The sequence below is a fragment of the Seriola aureovittata genome, chromosome 13 (assembly GCF_021018895.1).
Source record: "Seriola aureovittata isolate HTS-2021-v1 ecotype China chromosome 13, ASM2101889v1, whole genome shotgun sequence".
Taxonomy (NCBI): Eukaryota; Metazoa; Chordata; class Actinopteri; order Carangiformes; family Carangidae; genus Seriola; species Seriola aureovittata.
The window spans coordinates 16,331,481-16,356,010 of record NC_079376.1 but is presented as its reverse complement, the minus strand read 5'-3'; the positions used below and the strand labels follow the sequence as shown (position 1 = coordinate 16,356,010).

The window sequence follows — 24,530 nt, the reverse complement described above, 5'->3', positions numbered from 1 at the left end:
TGTGTGTGTGTCCATGGCTGAATTTCAGAGGGTCGGAAGCACGAGCACCGGGAAAGACACAGAGAGAAGTATGTGGGACCATCCAACCCGGCCTGCATGTTCTCTGGGTGTAACCTGACCGCTGAGGGCTGTGTGTGTGAGTCTCAGAGCTGCCACCACCACTTCGCCTACATCAACCGCAGCCAGTGCCAGGAAGCCGCAGGTAACCTTCAAATGACCTGCAACTGGAAGTGACAACCACACAGCCGGCCGACCAGTAATTCCACTCGGCTCGCATAGAGGTTTCATACCTGAGACTGAAATAGATTCCTGCACCTACAAAGTTACTTTTACATAAAACAGGATTTTATCTTTCTCCATGCTTAGTGCAAACGGTGACATAAAGGTCGCTACAGCTGAAGGTTTTGCAAATCACCTCTGAGTGGAACATTCCTTATGTCCCTGCTCATTATGTCTGAAGGGAAGCATATTGTCACAAACCAATGAAAACCTTGTGAGTCTAAAGTTGGTCAACTTTTAATTTTAAGCAAAAGGGGGAACCTTTTAAAGTTCAAGCGCTAGAAATGAAATTGTGTGTGATTGTAAAATGGATCCTTTGTGTCATTCTGCCTGAATATTTGCATGGAGCCACAAAGTTTAACATGCAAAATGCACTTCCCATTATGACGTGGTGGGAAATAGAATGGAGGAGGAGGAGGAGATCGAGAGCTAAGAGCTAAGAGAGCTAAGATTGATGTCGTAAAAGGAAAACAGGAGAGAATGATGTGGAGAGTGAAAGGGAGAAGGTGTGAAGCTGACTGACGGTGTAGCAAAAAGAGAGAGTGTCTCCATGTAAATGTATCAATGTCAGATGAATCGTTGCCCCACGCAGGAGGAGAGGAAAAAAAGAGAATCCTTTTGAATGAACTGCGAGAGCAAGAGTGATGTGTGATTACCTCCACTCTGAGCCGGCTCCCTGATTGACACTTCTTAGTGAAAGATGTTATTGGCACAGTGAGTTTCCTCATTTGGATTGTGAGGTGTCTGGCAGATAGGCAGGCGTTAAGTGTCGGCGGCCTCCTGAGTGACATTTGCAAAATAGAACAGGACTGCCGCTGAGTGAACTCGATGAACCTCTGTGTATGATAGGTAAGCCTCATCTTACTGAAGAGACAGAAAGGTGGGAAACTTTACCGGAAACCAGGAGGAAAACGGTTTTGGTGCTATAGTGAACGGATTAAGCCCAAAGCATGTGACTGTTCCTGCTTGTGTTTTTATCCACATCTCTCTTCTTTACTCGGGGTTCTCCCTCCCACTTTCTTTGCACTTTGCTCACATTTCAATTGAAGAAAAGATGGAGATTCTTTAGTCTGCGAATAACACCAGAGGTTATTACAGAACGTTTACAGTGCAGCTGTGTGGATGCTTGTCTTGAGCCATTTACTCTGTAAATCCCACAGGAAGCTTGTTCATCAAACATTATATTGTTTAGACGTATCATCATTGACGTCTAGTGTTCCAATGAAAGACTTAGTGTGAGCCCTCTGTGTTTCGCAACTGCCTTCTCTCAAAGTCTGAGCCCGATGGATGACAGTTTAAACTCACACCAGTGAAAACTGTAAACAACATTTTTCAGCAGCTTATGAGTTCTCACCACAGCACACACCCGCCCCCCTCCTGATGGCCCCCCTCATTAAGCGAGAGACCGGGAGACCTGTTATGTCTGTTAAGTATGCATGTGCAACGTGGAACGATGCACACATGTGCACGCTCGCAAGTGTTTTATATGTCATCGTGTGTGTGTGTGTGTGTGTAAATGAGCTTGTATATGTGAGTGTCTGAGCCTGCGTGTCTGCATCTGTGTTTGCGCATGTGTCTGTGTGTGATAATTATCTTGTTTGTCTAGATGTCTCGGCAGAGATTTTTCCTTTGTCTGTCATCAGCAGGAGGTCTCTGCGACCAGACTGGGACTCTGCGGTTAGGAAGGATCACTATTCGCTCACTCCTGTAGGACTGCATGGTGACGGTGTCCATCAGCCCCTCGCAAGCAGTTATTTAGATCTGTGTTAGCATGCCCTGCTAGATTGTGACAGCAAATGCATCCTGTAAACTTGCTCTCATGAGGCATGAGAGCTTCGCTGACTGCACTTCTCTTCGTGTACACTGTGTCCCAACCTTTTTTAGACCTTGGATTCTCTTCTTGAGACTCACACATGGATGTAGTTTGGCCTTTCACTTTCCCTCTGACTCACTCAGTGGTCTTGTCACTTTATTCCTCTGCTGTGACTCACTGTGATCTGTTAAAACTCAACATCTTTTCTGCTTCATCACTGCCGACGCTTGATCACGTAACTCTGCCGCTCGTGGTTTTAGCGGGATGTTATTCTCCACAAGACGACGCTGATGTAATTTGGTGGCAAACGTTCGGTCAGAAGCAACATGGTGCTCCAGACATATCACCCACATGTCAGGGAGTAAAGAGGATGTGATAAGTGAAGGAGAAGGAGGGGGGGGAGGCAGACGCCGGAAGATAGGGAATCACAACAGAGGCCAACCGTTTTGTTGAGGTATTTGTGTCAAGTACAGGCCCCGGAGCCTTGGTGGGGTGGTGTTTGGTAACTTTACACTCTGGGATGGTTTACATATTTTGTTCATGATAAGACCTTTAACGGCTATTTCAGAGGAATTCCCCAGCCATTGCTCACTGACGGGAACAAGCAACAGCAGTCTGGGAGGGAGGTGGTGCCCGTTATGATGTCACGACACAAACCGACTCATTCCCACAAATCTACTTGCCCACCTATTCCACCTCTGTCCTGCCTCCCTCGGCCCTTGTGAAAGGACTGTTAGTTCTGCTTGGCTGCAGCCTCTTTGTGGCGGGGCTATTACTGGCCGAGCCAGACCGCCACTGGCTGGAAGGGGTGTGAGACGTCTCAGCGCCGTGTGTGTGCGCACTCGTGTGTGGGTGTGTGTGTGTGCTGTCTGCTGTGCGGAAGCTGTGGCCCCTTGCAAGCTGCTTGTTTCCTAGTGTGTGCGTGTGTGTGTGTGTGTGTGTGTGTGTGTGTGTGTGTGTGTGTGTGTGTGTGTGTGTGTGTGTGTGTGTGTGGTGATTTCAAAGAGGAAACAAAACTCTTGTGTGGTAATCAAGACAAAGAACTTCCCCTAAAGGCATGTTGGGATTGCTGTCATCCCACTCAGTACTCATGGTCAGCCGCGAACCAAACCAGCCAGCATCAGGCCAACAGGGAAAGCCAAGACACACACACAAGAAATCTTAGCTCTAACCTTCAGTCCATTCACTAAAACGAGGCTGAAAACCTCAGCTTATTGACCCAACCATAACCATTAACAAAACAAAGACACCTTGACTGCAGCCCAGGCCAACTCCTGTTGTTCCCAGACACATTTCTCCTATCATCTGCTATTTTTTCCCCTTTCCCCCTTAAAGGGAACAGATCCATATGGCCAAAATCCATATATAACTCAACTGCTTCTTCCACAATTTATTCAACAGCTGTCCACACCCCAGGTCTCCCATAGAGTGTTTTCTACATTTGCTACAGATTGTTTTTTTTAAGTACAGTCTCCTCTGAGGGTCAGTACACGTGACGACTGCTTAGTTTTGCTTCTCAGTGCTTTATGTATAGTACCCTGGAGCAGAGTGCGTTCACCCTTTTCATATGCATTTTGTGCCAGATATAGTGATAGACATGCCCTTTAGCCTGATAGACGTCCCTCGCGCTCTCTGTCACTGGCCTAATCTTATTGACCATCTGACGTTAAGGAAAGGGTGTGTTTTCAATGGAATGCACACATGCTTTAAGTAGCCTCGCTACGCACACGCACAAACACGAACACGAATGCATCTTATGTGCAAATGTGCACCTACACGAGCACATTTGTCATGACCTCACCCAAACATGCTCGCTCGCAGCTGCAGCGGTGTTGCTGAGGACACTGAGATCACGTTTTTTCATCTGCAAATATTTAGCCAGAGGGTGAGACAGCAAGGCGTGCAGGCGGCAGATGCAGGCCCGCTGGCTCGCCGCATGCCTACGCCCCGGCTTCGAACCATGGTGTGAAGTTCCTACCGAGCGTTTCTTCCAGGTGACCCTGTCTGTGCCTTTTGGCCTGGACCTCCTCCCAGACCTGCTCCACAGTCCTCACACACGCTGACACACACACAGTGAACAATGGTGACTTTCTCAGCTGTAACTGCTGGTGGGCGCCGGGCCAGGCCCCCACAGCTTATGTGAGAGAGACGGCCCTGATGTGTCCCCTCGCGGAGCAACTTTATAAAACCTGAGGACAGACCAGAAACCCACGGAGGGCAGCTGGACTGAGACAGCTTTGTTCTCCTCTGACTTGCTTCCAAAGTCAGTCGGTGAACAGAACTCACATTGTGCGCTTTTTCCATGAGTAAACTCGGGTTGTCAACACAGCGTCCTCTGCCTGGCTGAGCCGCTCTGGTTCGGAGAAAGACTGCGCTCCTTGTATCCGAGCTTAAAGGGAAGAAAAAACCCATTTAGAAAGGAGGTGTTTTTCTTTCTTCAACGAGCTGCTGAGATGCCAGAAATATGCATTATTTACAATAGAAACTATTCTGTGGTAATGAAGCAATTTCCGTATCCCATCTCTATCAGACCAGCGCCAGGTGTGTGTGTGTGTGTGTGTGTGTGTGTGTGTGTGTGTGTGTGTGTGTGTGTGTGTGTTGTGTGTGTGTGTGTGTGTGTGTGTGTGTGTGCGTGTGCGTGCGTGACTATGTATGTCGTTGCAGGTTGTGCATTGAGGTCAAAGGTTTCCCATTCTTTGCTATCTTACAATTGTACAAGAGCACATGTTGCCTGATCTGCAGAGGGAATTTATCGGGCATACCAAATCAGGCCTTTTGTGTTTGTGCAAGCTGGAGTATGGCCACCATTGTGATATGAAGATTGGTTCTGTGGTTGCTGACTCACTAATTACAGCCACTTATGCTCTGAGATAGAACCCAAACAGCACAGGATAAAACCCATTTGCTGCTGACTTTTTCCATCCTCTCCGTCTGCCTATTGTGCCTCTAAATGTGCCCGCTAGAAAATGATATTAATTGGACCTGCAAGGGTCTGGACCATTTCCACGGATGGATACAATTCTATTCATTTGAATGACAATGGTATGTCTGCCAGCTGCTTTTCCCAGCGCACTCTCACCCCAGCCATTATCGCAACTGAAAGAGTAATCAGCTTTCTCTGGGACACATACAATACACAGAAAGTGTTTTTCAGTGCAGAACGTTGTGCAAGATCATCCCAGGGCATTTTCTACAGCTTTAAATAGTGTGAGGTTTTCATATGCAAAACCGGTCTTCAACTGAGCAGCAGCAGACTGCATTAGACTTTATTGGAAGTAAAACATTTGCTAATCAGAGCTTCCAACTGAAGTTTATTTAACTCCAGCATAGGAATTAGGCCAAGAACCGTTAAAAGGGTTGTAGCCTCCCTTAATTCAGGGGTTTTTCCCCTCATTTTCTATGACACTATTCAGCTACGGAGTTTATCAATGAGAGCTTTGTGGTGGCCCTCACTGTTCCCAGGTTGCTTGAGTAAACAGTACAGTACAGATACCTCACACTTTTGCTGTATTTATCTGGAGCCAGAAAAATTCAACGTTTCCCCTATCCTCAATTTCATCTGTCAGAAATCTTACCCCCACCCGCCAAAGTACAGCAGTCACAGTCTTACGGCCCCTCTCCTCAGTGTTTATTCTAGGCCAGGTAGACATCAAATGGCTAGTTAACCGCAAGGCCGGCAGAGCATCAGGTCAGACCAGAGAGTTCGCCTTCTAAAGATGGAATGGATGAGAACGTACAGTACAAGAGGTCCCGCTCTGTTGAGTCGGGGACTTGGCAAAGCAGGGCCATTATCGAGGGGATCAGAAGTCTGGGCCCCCGAACTCTGCTCACCAGTTCCAGTTTCCCCATCTGGTGGCAGAACCAAGAGGGATCCACTTACAGGTCTTCAAATGTCAGGGATGAGGCACATCCTCTGAGAGACTTGTGTTGCACAGCGGAGCCAGCACCAGTCTGGTAAGACCATCAACAAAACTCAAGCTTCTGGAAACACCACCAAAAAAAAAACTCTGAGCACTGTTACGCAACGCCGGCCTGTATCATTCCTTCTCCTCAAAAACCATATGTATGCAAAGATTGTTCAAGTGTTCTGCACAACAAAATCATAATCCACTTGATTTAACATTCTGAAAAGGCGGTCATGTGTCGACATGTTTCCTCCTTTATATGTTGGTGATTAAACTAGTCGATGCTGCCTTTCCACTCTTCCTCTTAGTTGTCAAAGTGTGTGTGTGTGTGTGTGTGTGTGTGTGTGTGTGTTGGTCTTTCAGCAGAGGATCTGGGAAATGACTTAGTGATTGACCATTATAGGACGGGACGCGAGTCTGCTCTCCTCTGCCTGCACTGTATACATTACAGTGACACTGAGAACCAAAATAAACACGTCCCTTTGGTTTGGGTAATCCAATCTTTGTAAGGTAGCTACTGTTCTCATACAATGTCTGTACAGAGGGGCGCTCCACTTTTCTTTTTCCTGAACAGGCTCCAAAATACACCCCTGAACCCCTTGCCCAGATTTCCAGTGCCCCCGCACCTCTTTCCCACCTAACAAGGGGTATCGGAGCTATTATGTTGGCTCTGGCAAATGAATAGACAAACACATCCTGGTATGCTAAGTGAAGGGGAGATTCTAAACTGGCAAGAAGAAAGGCTCTGTTGAAAGTTGGCTGGTATTAATGACTGGTTTTAGAGCGTGAGGGGCTGTTTGGATTGTGAGCCAGTCGAGCCAGGCTGGGTGGGATCAGAGGCGCGTAGACAGGATATGCAGAGAGCCTTGTCGTGTTTAGAGCGCCGCTCTCACTTCTCTGACAGGATGCTGTAAAGCTGTCACGGACTGAAGTGGGGATCTGATGACTGTGCACAGAGTTTGTGTTGGGTGACTGTGTGAACTCAGCTTTTAGACCGTAACACGAGTAGCGCTGTTCTAAAGTGGCTCAACTGACACTACGAGGAGGTGGCAGCCCACACACACACACACACACACACACACACACACACACACACACACACACACACACACACACACACACACACACACACACACACACACACACACACACACACACACACACACACACACACACTCACTCACTCACTCACTCACTCACTCACTCACTCACTCACTCACTCATGCAACTCCTCCATCCTCTAGGAGAACAGTGTGGGCACTGTCAGAGCAGTTGAAGGAGGAGTTATAGAAGAAGAAAAATTAAAAAAATGTCAAACCTGTGTTGTTGTTTGTTTGTTTTTTTTCTTTGCATGGTCTATTTGCTGCATACCCACCCGCATCTCACTGTGAACATGCATGCATATCTGTGTGTTTCAGAGGAGCTGAGGTGTGCCGGGGTGACGTGTCCCGCCCTGCAGGTGCCCTCCTGCCCCCACGGTTCAGTCCTGACCAAGAGTTACACGCCCCCTGCTGGTTGCTGTCCCTCCGTACCTCCCCAGTGCACTTGCGACCTCCGTGCCTGCCACAAGCCCCAGTGCCCGAGCGGACAGCGAGCCGTGTCGCTCAGCCAGGCCAGCGGTCAGCCAGGAGACTGCTGTGATGTCTTTGAGTGCCAGAAAGGTGATTACACTGAACTGCACAATACACATTCTGTTTCGATTGGTCTCCCGCTGGGGGTAGCAGTAGCACAGTTGGTGTGAGATTCATCGCCTTTGAGGAGGCAATTATTTTCCTCGGAGTAAGGCTTTCCTCCCTGCTGACCAAATGTCCACAGATGAAAAGGAAAGTTGCTGATTGGATAATTACTTTTGGGCTGTTTATCAGGCTTGGCTGATGCCTCCCGGGGTGGCATGGTTCCAAAGCAATTTTTTCAGGGGTGTAGCCGCAAATATTTTTATTGCTTAAAGGGATATTAAATATAATGGTTCTTTCTAAGGCGATGCTGTTCTGAAATGCACTTGTGCACCATTTTCTCACCAGGTGAGAAAGAGACATAAGTAATACAGGAAAGGAGAAGCGAGAGAGAGCAGATGTTGGTCGTACACACACACACACACACACACACACACACACACACACACACACAGGGAGACTTCAGCGCTCTCTGTCAGAGGCCCAGAGGCAACCAGGAGAGTCAGGAAGGCAGGGAGGGGACCTGTGGTATTGGTCTGTTTACTCTGCGCTCCCAACAAATATTCGCTGTTTTACCAACAGAACAAATTCCCATTCTGGCCCCTCCACATGTATAAATGAGTGCCGTGTCCCGGAATTAATGGACTTAACGAGCGCAGTGACCAGAAAAGTGCTTAGGCTACGAATTTGCTCAACAGAAGTGCAGTGTCAAAGGGTTCCTGTCTGGTCACACATCCAAAGGGAAAAGGTTCAACAGTTCATTGATGGGAATGCTTTTTATGTGCTCCAGTCTGCCAGTGGGGAGGGTAATCGAGTCCGGCAGGCCAGCGGGGGCTGAATGGCAGCCGTGGGGGCCATGGGATCAGTGTTTTGATAACAAGTGTCTGCTGCTCTTTGGGCCTGGGGCTTGATGCCTTTTGTGCTGCCCCCACTGTCTGTTAGGCCTGCATGACTGCGCGCCGTGTCAGAAAGCTCCATAGACAGGGACACGGACAAGGACACGCACTGGGCCCCCCTAGTCACCTCCCCGGTCCTGCAGAGGCCCCCCAAAAGTACTAGCTACAAATACTGTAACTTAGACATACAAGCTGTAAGTTGCTTTCAAATACCATACCTATCCTGTAATGGAACGCACTTTAACACGGGCCCCTATTGTCTCCGAGTGTCAGGCTTGGACTGATTAACTTGTTTCCATTGCCCACTTGGTGGTGGGCTCATATTTAGCCAGGGTCAGTGTGTGCAGTGACAATAAGCTCCACCTGTGTGTTTTGGCCTCCATCGACAATAGACTCTTTCCACTGTTGGCTGGAGAGCGGCGGTATCTGGGTGGCAGAGCAAACCTGGCAGCCACCGTCCTGACCTCACGTCATCTGATGTTACAGATGATCCTGATGTTTATCAACACTTTAGCTGGTGCATAACTCTGCCCTGGATACAGAGCAGGTTCAGCGCTGCACATGTTCCTCTGAGATCTTGCGCCAGTGTTGAGCAATAAGGCTGAGATCACCACACTAATCATTCTCCAGGAGCTCAGCTTGAGTCTGTTATAAACACGCAACAGCCGTGTCCTTGTACATTGATGAGTGGTTGTGTTAGTGACATAAGCTAAACTCATATTTCACATTCCCTCTGTTGTTTTGCTTTATTTGCCTGTAAACCACAAGAAGCGCCAGCATGACAGTCCATTATGAACGATTTAGCCAGGCTTAGGGTCGATGTTTTATGGCCCATCCATCTCCACATCCAATCCTCATCTCAATTTTGAGAAGACTGAACATCACAAAGCATGACTGGAATTTAGACTCAGTGCCGCAAGTTGTTTTAGGGATTAGCATTAACAAACACTGCGGAAATCACATGTGAGCATCCCCTCATGTGACTTCCTATTGCTTCTGTGAGCGTTAAAAAACGTTGCCGTGCCTTTTGATTTCGGCCAGCTAAAGTGCTTAGTGCATTTTCTCTGCTTGGTTTTGCGTGCAGCAAAGCAATGGCGGCAGGAATACTGAGTGGGGGGTGGGGGGTGGGTGGGGGGGCAGAAAGAATGGAGCAGAAAAGAGGAGGTGAGAAGGAGAATAAAAAGATGAACAAATCCCCACTCCGCTTTCAACTCCCTTGGCCCACCTGCTTTATGTTAAGGTGCAAGCCCTGGTTGTCGGGAGGCTTGGGGTCACCGGTGCAGACGCTCAAAGGTATGGCATACAGATGCCGCTGCACTCATTTATGGAAACCACTGAGCCCCACATCTGGTTGCATCTACGCAGTACATTTAGTGGCTCAACTAGTGTAGCTGCTCCTCTGTGAGTCTGGAGACTTTCTTACATAACCACATTGCCTCACTTCCCTCATGCCGGAGTGTGTTTGATGAGAAAGTACTGTGTGGTTATTTAAGATCTTATGATGTTAAGTCACCCCAAACCACTGTGGTACATTTGAACATGTGATGTAGTATTACTATTGAGATGTCGTGCCGTAATCTTCCTGTTACTTTGGCCGCAATACTAGCATCATTCATTTTGGACGATTGATCACTTTTGGTTTATTTTGTAGAAACTGCAACTGAGGATGTTTATTATAACTTTTTTTTTTTTTTTAAATCTTTTGTTTGTCTTTGTTTTTCTTTTTTCCACACACAGAAACACACACATTCACACAAGAACTCAAACAGCTCAAGTGTACTATGAGCTGGTCAAGGTTTTTTTTCTGGCTTTACCAGATCAGTTTTCTACACACAAGATCAGACCTCGGTTTCCCGGCAGTGCTGTAACTAAGCTCATTTTATTTCATAATAGGTTTAATGCAGTTAAAAGAGGTTCTAAGAGCCTGAATTCTTTTGGAAAAGGCAGACCAGAGCGCTGATTCACTCCACCTGCCACCAGCACACTGAGCCCAGATTCTGCCAAAATCCTCAGACCCACTACTGTTTTCTTTTACTCGTCACTGCAAGAGTCCAGCGCCTTTTCAAGACTTGATAGATCCCTGTGAAATCCCTGCTCACGGACTTGACTTCATTGTCTGATAAATGCCATTCCACCTCACAGGCTTAACTAGCCATCAGTGTCTACCTCAGCACCATTTGGTTCGGATAAACATTTCCATTGATAGCAGAAAATGAACGGATGTTGATGAATCTGTAATTTAATGTATACAGTAGCGATCAGCCTCTCGCTGATCAGGCTTGACACTTGTGATGAAAAGCGCATTTTTCTGTCATATAGTCATGAGGAGACGGATCTGGTGTTAATCCCTGCCAAATGTGAAGGACACCTGACAGAGCACAGTTCCCTCGGAGTGTGTTGAGCATTATCTTCCCCACATGATGTTCGGTTTAAGGTTGACAGCGTCTGTCTGATTTTGATTCGTCCTCTCCTTGTTCTCTCTCCTTAGTCTCTCCCAAGTGCATCCACAATGGGAAGGAGTTCTCCGAGGGAGAGGTGTATCGCATGGACCCCTGCTGGCTGTGTCAGTGCAGAGGAGGAATCTCCTTCTGCTCCAAGGCAGAGTGCGCTGAGCTGGATTGTGAAAACTTCTACATTCCTGAGGGCGAGTGTTGCCCCGTCTGCATAGGTAAATGTGCTTACTTTACTATTTTGCAAAAGATGGGGCGACTTAATTCTTCATTTTTGCCCAACATGACCCAGTTAACATTGGGAGATTCTGATTCACAGTTAAGTTTCTGGGGTTTAAGCCACTGGTGATGTGGCATATAGAAGGCCTGTGCGGCTAGTTGCCAGTGTGGAAAGTTGATGCAGGAACAGGAGAAGTGGAATCAAAATCCACCTTGCCTGACACTTACCTCCAATAACCCTACCTTAATGGCTTCCTCATATAACCAGCTTCGACAGTTGTTAACATACCTGGCATACAAGAGGCGCACTAAAGAGCCAGCCAGGGATTCATTTCCACTGGGGAGACTGAAGAACATAAAAACCCTCTTTTTAGAGTGTACAGCTTGGCTTTGTAATATCTGGCTCTGGCTTAATAGTGGGGACCCACCTGCAAAAAAACACATGTGCTCAAAGCCAGGTAGGGAGCTCCGATACGTGCACTTTGGATTGTTTTAAAAAAAAAAAAAAAAGGGGGGGGTTGCAGCGCATATGGTGACCACATTACAGTGTGCCAGAGGCTTGAGGATGGAGATGGTAGCCAGCTTTGGCCTCTGCCTGCGTGGCTACACTTGATCGGGCGCATGAGAGAGAGCGAGAGAGAGAGAGAGGGAAGAACACAAAGAGCAAGGTTACAGAGGAGATCATGTTAGGTCAGCGTTGGAGGTACACCTGGAATGTGCAGGCATTTAGATGGTATGGAATGCTTTCATCTTTTTTTTCTCTTATGGAAAGCTGCTTGTACTTACTGCACGGCTCACTGCAGAGAACATTGGATGGAATTACTCTAAATCTGGATTAAAAGATCTATGTAGGTTACCTGGTTGTGATTATACCTAAAGCTGCACTAATCAATATTTCAGAATTACATTAGATCGGTGTGAAGGGGTCGCAGTTCCGCTCATCTCTGCAAAGTGCTTTAGCAGCTAATGATTTTGGTTTTACAGCCCACAGCTTTACTGCTTTGGTTCATTCTTACCAATAGCATTGTTTAGAGCAGGGTCAGGCAGCTGTCTTTAGTTTTAGCTTTGTACGCTACATGCCCAGCACAAAACATCAGACAAAGTTAGCAACTAGCTGGTGAACATGGTGGAGCGTTTAGCAGCTAAAGAGCAAGACGTTTCTCTTGTGAGTTGATGGAGACCAAACACAGAGCTATAAGGAAAGTGAATATTGGACTAAGATTTATCAGGTGGCCAGAAACACAAGACCAAATAAATGCAAACTATGTCTGTTAGATGTGTAGATGCCAACACATTCTAACACACATAACAAATCTATGAAGTAATAACAGGTCAATGCTGTGTTTCTAGCATTGTCATTGAATGCAGGTTTCATTAAGAAGTGATTTACCACAAGAAACCTCATCTATTATGTCGAGGTACAGCAAGCGTGATGTGGATTTACTTTTTTTTTACACTGGAAACGTGATAGCATCTTTCGTACAAGACTGTTTGACTTAGCCTGCGAAGGAGAGGATCTGTCAAGTCTTTGAGAATTAATGAAGTCTGATCTTGGCTTGGGTTTGAAGATAACACATTTTTAACTGAAAGCAAGCTGAAAAAAGCTATTGAGTAGCATATGTGAAGTGTAGGTATCTGGAGTAGTGAGGAGATTTATAAAAAAAAAAAAAAAAAAAAAAGCTTCTGCTGCATCAGTTTCAATCTTTAATCTTACAAGTCTCCCACCTTTGTCAAAGTGAAATGCTAAAATCCTGGAGTGACCCTTTAACCTCCTAGGACCTGGCGTCCACATATGTGGACCTCACATTTTGGGTTCTCTAGACCACAATACTAACTTTTTCTCAACAAGGGCCTGGTGACCACATATGAGGATATTATACTGCCACTCAGTAATCGAAATTTAAAACTAATGTCCTCATATGTGGACATCATTTTTCTCAGGCCCCAATCAGCCTAAATAGTAAAGAGAAATTAAAAATGCATGCCATGCAAGAGTTCGGGTCTTAGGAGGTTAAAGTTGCAATGTAAGGGGGCCATGGTACAGCATATGTGAGGTGTGCAGTGAGAGAGAGAGAGAGAGAGAGAGAGAGAGAGGGGTGAATAGGAGAGAGAAAAAGAGATCCTGTTCAGGTTAATGGCAGCCAGATGGATGGAACCTAAGCAGCCAAAACTCAGCTGGGATCAGATGGGGCAAATAGGACTCCTGTGCAAAGTATACAGCACCCTCTCTCCCTCTGACACACGTTCAATAAGCCGAACTGGACACGTAAACACACAGAAATATGGAGACACCTTCCTTTGTTTCACACCGACACACAGAGAAAATGCTGAGACCACCCTCTAACCTCTTTTGCCAATAAACGGTGTAACAAAAACAATTAAAACTGTTTATTGTAAGTGGGGGAAGAAAAGGCTTCCACAACTGGGCTCAGTCATGATACTTCCCCTCATGCTGAGCAGAATGGCTGCGCAGATTGGCTTTTAAACTGTCAAACTTCCTACTAATGGCTACAGATCTAAAAAAGTGCTTTCTTTGCTTTGGAGGGAGATTTATGGTATCAAACGCTGACCTCGCCATTGACCTCATTGGTCGCAGCTGAAATTCTCATGGATGAGTTCAGGCTTTTAGCTAAAGGGTGAGTGGACACCGTGGAGACCAGCAGTTATAAACGTCATCACCATCGCTGTGTTTCCAATTATTAAATCTCTCTCAGGACGACAGCGATATCTCAAACCTCATCGTGTCTCATTTCAACTTTTATTCCTACATATGTTGTTGCAAAATCAAAAGCCTCTCCCCACTTATAAATGTAAATAAGTCATCCAAATTTCAAACATGTTCTCTCCCTTAGCTCTTGGTGACAAGCCAGTTTCAGTATCATGTTAGCCCCCTCATGGAGTATAGCACTTCCTTCAGCCCTGCTCTCACTGTGTCTCCTGCTAATTCATTTACAGTAGAGAATGTTGTGTATGTATACCTTGGACTGTAGGTTTTGGGTGTAACTCCAACTCATGGCAGCCAAACCAAAAGTATACATTTGACTTGGCTAAAGAATCAGATCAAAGATTCTCCTCTTCTCTCGCTTTATTCCTTAACCCACCATGTTGCACTGTTTCCTCTCAGATGTGGAGTTACTGTCGATGGACAGCACTAAGGCCAGCTGCTGGGTGAATAATAAGCTCAGAGCTCATGAGGAGCAGTGGAAAGAGGACGACTGCACCTTCTGCCAGTGCGTGGATGGAGAACCGCACTGCACAGCCATGGCCTGCAAGCAGAGCTGCCAGAACCCTGTCAAGATCCCCGGAGAGTGCTGCCCTTTCTGTGAAGGTAGAGGGAGTTGTGTTGGTGTTCAAACCTTATATTTTATATTCATCGTATCTAATGTATCGGTCATATTTATACGAAGTGCACATTAGCCCACATACCACATGTAGGAGGCTCCTGCAGCTTTGCTTCAGAGGCCGTGTTGCCATGGGCTCATTAAAGGGGAGGCCACAGAGCATTCTTCAAGCTGCAGGGTTCTTTGTGTTCCTTTATTACCCTTGCCCGCCAAAATGAGACCCACCTGTTTGTGTGTGTGTGTGTGAGGCTGCGGTGTGCTTTTAACGCAGGAGGCTGCATAATTGAAGTGGATCCTTTTTTTTTTTTTTTTTTTTTTTTTTTTGTGAGCGTAATTAGTTACGGCTCGTTGGGCTGCTCCTCCCACTGAACGTGGCGAGAGACATTTGACGGGAATAACTATGGTGCATGTACGTGTGTGTGTGTGTGTGTCCTGGTTTTATTGTGGCTTCTCAATAAAGCTGGCCCCGGTTCAAGAGGGTCTGGGCAGTGCCAGAGTTTGACTTCAGTCCAGGGGACACCGTATGAACGTCACTGGTAATCCCAGAGCTAAAACATTAGACACATTCAACTTATTAATGGGAAACAGTTCCACACAATAAGCCAGAGAGGTATAATCCCCCTTTACAGTGCGACCCACCCTGGTGTAATTGCTCTACATTTATCTTTAATTACTGTTTACTCCAAAATAAGAGCGGTGTAAACAAGTAGCTATTACAGTTGGCACAAAAAAGCATAGAAGAGGTATTACACCTGAAGGGATCTTAGCGCAAACCGGGAAGAATTTATAACAGGATCATTTGTTCTTTGTTTCATACTTTGATTACTGTGGCTCTCATGCAAAGCTCTCACCCTCCATCTTCTCTTTTGTTCACCAGAGCCTTCATATGAAACAGTTAGCCCCATGCTATGTCCTCCCCTGGAAAACTGCTCGCTGTCAGGGAATGAATGCCCCTATGGTTTCCAGCAAGACAAAAATGGATGTCTGCTCTGCCAGTGTCTCAACAGTAAGTCGACGTTCCTCACTCTGTGTTGGATCTAAAGGGTTAAAGTTCCAGAGAGGGAGAAGCATGAACACGATAAATTTCCTTTGACGTGCTGCCTCTTGCAGTTTTGCATTAAAGTGCTGGACATACAACTCTGTATTTACCTGTTTGCAAATGCTGCTGTCAAAAAACAAAACAAAACGCAACCACTTGGTTTTGACATGTTCATATTCATCACCACATATTTGCATCCATGACTACAGTCTTTGCAAGGTTCTCTGTCACAGGAATGTTCCTGTGAAGCAGCCCCATAGCAACTCATGCCTTTTGCCTTTGATGGATTGTTGTGCCCATGATCAGATGACCTCTCCCTCAACTTTTTCAGATGACTCCTGCCCCGAACTGGGAAAATACTGTTCCCTGCAATGCCCGATGGGATACGAGAGGGACGATTTTGGCTGCGAGGTGTGTGAGTGCAGCATCCCGATGCCCAAGTGCCGACCTCTGACCTGCACTAAGACCTGCCCTTATGGATATGTGTAAGTACACCCAGTGACCCCGTGGGTTTCTCATCCCTCAAGTATGGCTACGCTCATTTGTCATCCGTGTTTTCAGCCTGTTTAAAGGCATCTGTGGCTGTCAGTGACATAACATGCAGATACACGAAGAAACTATACATTTTGCTCTTACATACTTATAAGACAGAGAAATCTAAGCGGATGGTAAACTTCTGTAAAAATCTGTTGTGAGGAGTGATCATTTTCATAATGATGATGAATGAAGTTTTTTTTTTTTTTTTGCCCAGTCATCCCCTGCATTTAAATTACTATGTTTTAAATAAGTACAATATAGCAAGAAGAACAATACTTATATTATCAAGTGATGCTCAGAAGCCAGTGCCTGTTTAGTCACGTTCAAATGGAATCACTACAAGCTATTGCAACAGAAGTTTGGCATTCACGATCAAAGGGCCTACCTTGGTGGCCAATCCCAGGTCTCCATATCTGCGTGTACAAGTGTGTGTGCACGTTAGTGTGTGCGAGTAATTCGCTGTGTGGTCCACACTGGCCTCTCAGCCCCCTGCAACTCCTCTCCTCCTAATCCCATTTAACCCAATCAAACATCTGGAAGCGCTCTCTACTAGGATGCTTGGTCCCCAGGCACCCCTCTCGTTTCATAAATCATCACCCCGTCTCAAAACAACGATCAAAAAACCATCACGACAAAAGCGGCCTTTATGAAACGTATACAGTTGGGATTCTTCTGGTACCTCAACCATGCTCTCTGGAGCCACGGCTCAAGATGGGCCCGATATGTCTGCGTAGGATGCCAGAGGAGAGGAGTGAAGAGAAAGGGGGAATCTTGTGGGGAAAAGACGAGCAGGAAGTTCTGGCTTTATCCTTCATAAGCAGCTGTTTAAGTCCACCCTCAGAAGTCTGATATCCTCTGAGAGTTTGCCAGCCTTCCAATGCAGATCTGTTTCCTCACACAGGAACCCTGCATGCAGCCACCACAAAGAAACAAAAGGCACAAAGGATCACTGTGTTTATACTGGTTGTATTGATGACATCCTGTGAGCACTGTAATGTACATAGTCAGAACTGAAGGTGCGGGAACCGTGTAGAGAATGTTTACCCGTTGTGTCGAACACTCCTCTCTTGTGTTCACAGTCCCGGTGACGGACATTCTCAGGGTGGTTCTTACGACTGAAGTTGTGTTTTTATGGGACATTTGTGTGTTTTCCATCCTTCATAGCTCAAAATCATCACTGTGACCACACGGGTCATGAATGGCATTCTTCTCGCCATCACGGTTGCGGCGCACTGGAAATTGTGCCGAGCCAGCAGTCCCAGGGCCAGGGGCCCCGGTGCCTCCCCAAGCCCCTCTATCCCCCTGGAGCCCAAAGCGCTGCTTGGCATTCCACACACCATCTTTAAACAAAGCCTTGCTCTAAGGTCGCAGCACTCTCTGTCTCTGTATTTGTACAGTGAGACACTGGCCAACCCCTCACAATGTTGTTTCAAAAGCTGTTATTGCTGTTTCAGCATAGATAGGGTCCTCTGTTTGCTGAGCCTGACATGCTCTGTCCACTTTATGAGCCACGGCAACACTCATGGGGTCGAGGGCTTCTTTTATTTACGTCACCCTGGAAGATGAAGATGAATAGAGTAATTACCCAGGCCAAATGAGGCCACTGCTTCATAAAATAGGTATCATCACTTACCTGGAGGGAGAGACGGAAAGGGAGTTGGAGAAGGAGAGAAGTATAGATACAGGTCATTCTTTCATCTGGGTTTGGACAGTTTATCAACCTGCAGCTCATCCATGTTTTATTAGGCAGATAATTGGATCCAACTGGTCTATTTCCAGCCTCTGCCGCTTCTGCCCTTTCTACCACTCTTCCCTCTGTATGTGAGAATATCGATGCTTTGTCTGACAACTGGACTCAAGTGTCTTCTCTGGTCATCTTAGTAAAATTGACCCTTTTTTTTTTTTTTTTTTTTTTAAATCAACCATCAGCTTAGACATGACCATCAAAAGGCTCTCTTTCTCTCTCTCTCTCTCTCTCTCTTTGTCTGTCTCTCTCTCTCTGTTTCTGTGCTTTTCTGTTCTCCCCAATCAGCATGCCGACATTAGTTCTTATCTGGCCCCTGCTCTTGTGTGCTTTTATATGTCCGCCAAAGGCTTTTGGACCAGTAAGGATGGCAGCAGGGTGAATTGAAAGCATCTGAATTGGCTTTAGATTTCTCCTTTTGGAGTCTCTCGGGTTGGTATGATGTGCAAACCACAGGGATCTCACGTGTTGGCCTTTTATTTGGCCCTCTTCAAAGGCAGCTAATATAGAGAGGGGAAAGCAGGTCCAGATGTTGATTATGCCAGACTAGAGCATCTGGGTCTCTGTATCACAACACCATGTTGCTCCGTTGCCTTCTCCTCATCTTGGAGACATTGCAACTTTAAACTCTGTTTCTGTGGTGTTGTTAACTTTCTAACATACTCTTCACATAACTGCGTTTAACACGTGTGTGCTCGTTGCTCTGCAGGAGGAACAAACATGGCTGTGAGATGTGCCGCTGTGTCAAGTGTCCCCCCTTCACCTGTGACAAGCACTGCAGCGACGGCTACCGACAGAACCGGAAGGGCTGCTCCATCTGCATGTGTAAAGGTACTGAAGCGCTGTTGCATTTTTTTTATTTATTTTTTTTTATTTGCAGCCTAAGGTAAAATGCTTGGTTGTCATTCTAGTGTATATTCATGATCTCCAGAGAATGAGCCCTGCTTGTTGTTGCGCGCTCTTGACCTTTCATGTACCACCAGACCATAACGCACATTCATAGATTAAATGTGACATTTACCGAACATGCTCCCTAAAGGATAAACCTTATCACAATATACTTTAGCAGTTTAAAGGGCAGAGGATGGAGGGAGATTGTTGAATTTCTGCCACTAAGCCGCAGCTTTGATTTCCTGTGACCTTTTGCTGCTCTGCTGTGGAGACTTTTATGTCTGCTTGTTTGAGTTTTTGTCTGTGTTTAGTTTCATCCAGGGTCTGTGTGCGCAGCTCTAATTAGATTCCCTCAACCCTTAAGTTTAAAGCAAGTACGCAGATGCCATATTTATGCTCCGCCACATTTTATGTGATGTGTTTATTTTGCCAATTTAGCTTTATTATAAATATTTCAGGCTCAAATATACTCATGGTTTTTCTTGTATAGTGAGGTGATCAGTGCAGCTTGCTCCTCATATCCACAAACAGAGAGACACACACAGGCCGGTACCGCCTGCAAATAAACCGCTGTTTGCCTGATTTTGAAACTCTTGGATCAGTCTCTCTGTAGACTCCTAAAATATTTAAGGATAGGAAACTTTTTTTGGAAGTATGATTTTTTTTTTTTGTGTGTGTGTGTATTTTTGAAAAGATTTAAATAAAAAAGAAGAGACATCTGCATGAACTGTGCAGCGTCGTACAGTTCGCTGTTGTTCCAGATCCCATTTGATCCCTACAAGCTTTAAAAGCCATGCTGAGTTTAACACCTAGTTACTGGCGAGTTGGGTTCTTCATAAAGTGAATGTGTCCCTCATCGACAGCCTTTTAGTTTTTGACAAAAAATTGGAGCATTGGACCCATTGGTTGGAGCATACATTGATTATTGGGAAATAAATGCACAATAAAGGAAGATCAAACATTCCTGACTGGTAAATGCTCCAGCATATGGAACCATAACCGGTGAGCTCTCACTTTAACCTCTAATGAAACTGGACCTAGGACAATAATACTGACCCTTCTCACTGTAAATTTTAGATGTGCTCAATGAAATTTCCATAGTTAATTTACAAAGCTTCTTTCCATAAAAGGCTTCTGTTGCTTTTAAATGTTTGTTTTTTTTCACAGCTATTCCACAAGTCCTTAGTCCCACTGCAGTAATGTCTGTGCTTTCATGTTTGTGTCTCCAGAAAGTGATCATGTCCCAAGCACCACTGCCCCGGCCCCAATGCCAAACTATTGCCTCACCTCCAATGGGCACAGATACGAGGAAGGTGATGGCTGGCACGACGGCTGTCGTGACTGCTACTGCCACTCTGGACGGGAGATGTGTGTGCTCATTTCATGCCCTGTACCCAGCTGTTCTCATCCAGTCGTCAGGCCTGACCAGTGTTGTCCTACATGTGAAGGTATGTCTCTGCAATTTAAACATGACTTTTTTTTTTTTTTATATATCAAGTATTAAAGGATGATTCCTGGTTATTACAAATTAGGTCATAGTTTTGGTTTCATTCCTATCAGTAATAATACACTGTACTCACCAAGTTAATTCTTGGAAAACAGTGACATTGCTCAAAGGAAGTCTAATGGGGCAAGAAACACAAGACAGACAGGTTCAGTTTTTATTTTTGAAGAGTAGATGAAAGAGAGAATCACTCCTCAAGCTATTCATTACATAACATCCACTCCAGTTTACTGACTGACTTTATGGTTTCTTTGCTGACCATACGTGTTGTTAGTTGCTCGCACACCGTTTCCTTGCGCAATGAGGGATTATGGCGTCATAATGGCTGCACTCACTTTCATGACTTCTTGAAAGCAATCCTGCTGCACTCCCAGATCTCAGCATTTACACCTTGTGAGTACAGTTTTGTCATAACCAATAAAAATGGCGTCCAAAACTATGAAAATAAGTAGTTTTAATAAAGTGGAATAATTCTTTTAAAAGATAGTCTATCATTGGTTTAAGTTCAGTTTAAACACGTTGACCACTTGAAAATTCTTTCAATTTACTGAATCAAGCGCCAGCATTCAATAGATCACATGCGTGCGCGCACACACACACACACACACACACACACACACACACACACATACGTACGCACGCGCACATACATCTGGCACGATAAAGTACACGGTCACCTAAACAGCTCATTCAACCTGAGAGCTTTGGATCATAAGCTGGCTTTTAGGCCTCAGACATGCCGGCCACTTCAACCTGCAAACACACGGTCTCTGTCTGTTTCTCTAAAAATGGAAGGCACACTGATCCACACCCACACTTTTTTATCCACAACCCCTCCAACTCATGCAGGATATTTATGGAGGAGTGACTCAGTTGGCTGTTCAAATATTTAGGAGTGAAAGAATGTCTACAACCTTCAGAAGCTACACACACTTTGCAGTCAGGGGACAACAGGCTAACTCTTTGCAGATGTCTGCTGTTCCGCTGGACAGAGATGTTTTCAAATAAATTAGTGTCAAAACACAACTTGGACACCATCCCTACACCGCCTGAGACTTGTCTTTTAATGAATAGTGGTCTCCCATGCATCCAATCAATGACTATGTTTACTCTGAACGTCTTTGTTCCCCTTCATCATGTAACATGTTTTGTTAAGAGCTGAATGTTTGTTTGGCACTGAAGATGATCAGACCACAATGTGAATTTGAAAGCAGAAGACAAATGATAGTTTCCTTTTTTCTTTTTCTTTTCCCCCTCTCGCCTCTGTTACTGTAGATGAGTCAGGCAGCGGTCAGCCAGAGGGGATGGACATGGTGGTGTGCAGAGCACCTGGGGGGGAATTTTACGTGGAGGGGGAGACCTGGAACCTGGACGAGTGCACGCGCTGCACCTGCAGGAAGGGACGTGTCCTGTGCGACACTGAAGTGTGTCCCCCGGCTCTCTGCCAGACACCAATCAGGAACAAGGACACCTGTTGCCACGTATGCCCAGGTAACATTAAAAAAAAAAAAAAAAAAAAAAAAAAGACCAGGCTGTAGGAAAGAGGGGGTCTAATCATTTCAGGCTAACGAAGGGGTTGTCAGAAATTGGGGTAGTAGGAGGAGACATATAAAGTTGTTTTAATGTGCTATCAGCATGTGGCTTTGGAAGGTCTTGCATGTTGTACTCTGTCGGGCAGTTTTATGTCAGGCACACAGGCTCATAAAGAAACCAGCCAAGACCGGTTGGGTTTACATAGTGATCCTCCAGGCAGGCTGCAGCACATGTGGACTGCTTTCACCCAGCGGCCCACAACGGAGGTTCGTCCAAATCTAACTTTTTGCAGGAAACGCAAGAATGTAACTAATCTCGCCGCATCTGTGCCGTGCTCATAGATATGGGAATACACTCTGACACAAATGTCAAGGCAAACACAAAACCACACGCATATTTTATTTAGAACTGCACCCAAACACTCAGGTCTCTCTCATACACTTAAAAACAACATATCCCAAGCACTCCCAAGCATGAGGCCCACAAATCAGCAATGCATGACTGCGCTTGAGAGCTGCTCCTTGGGAATGCCGGCCGGCCTTATCGCTGCATCTCCCCTCACAAAAGCAGATTGTCAGAGGCCGGCCTTTGATATATGTATGGGCCTGGTCACCAGGAATGTGGAAATAAGACACATCTCACTGACAGGCCCTATGATATATGGGTACAGTAGGGAAGGGGGTGTGTGTACATGCTAATTAAGTCTTTGGTCATGAGAAAGGCCATAGATCTCAGGCCTGTGCAGATCTGATGAGAGACAGAGATAAGGTCTGAGGCTGAGCTGACATCTGCCATATGGAGTCACTTATGTTTGTGTTTAGCATACAGTAAAGCATCTTATCTATAAAGGCCAAGTAACATTTGTGGATTGAGATGTTATATAGCAGGGTTGAATGCAGGAGTCATGTAGACTCAGGCATCTCCATGTAGTTATATGCAAGTCGGACTAAATTCGGTTTTTCCTTTTTGAAAATGGTAACACTCTACACGTTAAACTGTAGTATTAGTTAGAAAATAGGCTGGAACACACCTCCATGTCTCAGCTTAACTTTTCATGACTAACCCTGTTTCTGCCTGTGTGGTACCACAGAGGAGACACTGAGCCCCTTGCTGCCAGTGAACAGCAGCCAGCAGGAGTACTGCATAACCAGCGATGGCGACGTGCTGCTGGCTGGAGACTCCTGGAAGGCGAACGCCTGCACCAGCTGCACCTGCAACAACGGCACCATTCAGTGTTTCTCTCAGCGCTGTCCGGCTGCCAACTGCAGGGTGCCCGTCTTACGCAAGGGCCAGTGCTGCCCACACTGTCTCGGTGAGTATTTTGGTGCGTCCCAGTAAAGAGAGCTGCTTTGTGCCAAAGTTGCCTTTAGGCTCGAGTATTTTTATTGTTCTAAAAATAAATGAAAAATCGAGTTCTAAATGTGGATTATTTTACATACTATAATGTGGTTTATGTAACATCTCCACATACCAAGAAGAACTGTTGCAGCTGTGCAAAACTACCATTCTTATTCTTTATATAATAAATGGTACCAGTGGAACAAGGCACATGCCTGATGTTGGGAAAGTTATAATTCATAAAGCTACATGTCAAAAAGAGGGAGTAACTGAGAAAATGTCAGACTGAATGTGTGTGTATGTGTATGTGTTTGTTCATTAGACCTAGCCACTGTGGCGCTACATGGGCAAACACGACCATTCGTAACAACATTCCATGTGACATACACACACGGTCCACTCAGAGTGAAAACATTCCTCGAGCATCCGCACATTCACACGTGTTTCCTGTCCCCGGCTGAATCGGCCTGCAACACTCTCTCTGTGGCGGCACAGGAAGGCAAAGCTCCGTGTCAGCTTTTCCTATATAGGAAAACCTCAGCATAGGCTCCCATTGTTCACTCTGACATGAAGCCATTTCCCCGGACCCTTTTGTTTTTGTTATTTTCCCCAGTGGAAAACAGAGCTTTTTACGTAATGCCTTCACAAAGCGCTACAGTGGAAGTTAAGGGGACAGTTCCTATAAACACAGCTTATCAATTGAGACACCAGGGAGTTCATACACTAACTCACAGTGAGATATGTTCATACACCAGTCATACTGTTCATAGTCATAATGGATCTAAATCCTGTCTAAACAGAAATTACAACGTCCGTGCCGGTGATGGTGTCTACCAATGCCCCCAAGACAACGGTTACTGCTACAGTGGAGAGTGCAGTGTGGATCACCACTGTCACTGTGCCCCCCATCATCGCTGAAACAGGTACCTGCTTATTAAATCACCACCATAATTGATCACAACCTAATGGGCCATCCCTCCACACAGTGGCCATAGTGTACCCAGAGAGAACCCACGCAGGCACGGGGAGAACATGCAAACTCCACACAGAAAAGCCCTGGGTTCAAAGCCAGTACTTTCTCACTGTGAGGCAACAGTTCTAACCACTGACAACAGTGCCGCCCCATAAATAAATGATGGTATAGCAAGACATAAATACATCAAAGTATAGTAAAGCATAAAAACATCATGGTCCAGTAAGGCACAAAAGTTATAAAAACGTCATAAAAACGTCATAGTATACTCAGGCATAAAAAGTCAGAAAAACTTCACAGTATAGTAAGGCCTAGAAAAGGCATAGAAAAAACAAAATACCAACAAACAACATAAAAAAAACATGAAATTTACTCCAAACAAGAGACATTCCACA

The 24,530-nt window shown here is 45.7% G+C and overlaps 1 protein-coding gene across 1 annotated transcript in view; it reads left to right on the top strand.

Moving 5' to 3' along the window:
- Nucleotides 1-24,530, top strand: part of crim1 (cysteine rich transmembrane BMP regulator 1 (chordin-like)) — a 44,973-nt gene that overhangs the window by 5,353 nt on the left and 15,090 nt on the right. Inside the window, exons 3-13 of the mRNA XM_056392633.1 lie at nucleotides 29-202; nucleotides 7,416-7,658; nucleotides 11,055-11,234; nucleotides 14,360-14,563; nucleotides 15,454-15,582; nucleotides 15,947-16,100; nucleotides 18,606-18,727; nucleotides 20,017-20,235; nucleotides 21,567-21,782; nucleotides 22,915-23,136; nucleotides 23,963-24,085. Coding sequence (XP_056248608.1) covers nucleotides 29-202; nucleotides 7,416-7,658; nucleotides 11,055-11,234; nucleotides 14,360-14,563; nucleotides 15,454-15,582; nucleotides 15,947-16,100; nucleotides 18,606-18,727; nucleotides 20,017-20,235; nucleotides 21,567-21,782; nucleotides 22,915-23,136; nucleotides 23,963-24,085 — 1,986 coding nt within the window. The remainder of the gene's footprint in view (nucleotides 1-28; nucleotides 203-7,415; nucleotides 7,659-11,054; nucleotides 11,235-14,359; nucleotides 14,564-15,453; nucleotides 15,583-15,946; nucleotides 16,101-18,605; nucleotides 18,728-20,016; nucleotides 20,236-21,566; nucleotides 21,783-22,914; nucleotides 23,137-23,962; nucleotides 24,086-24,530) is intronic.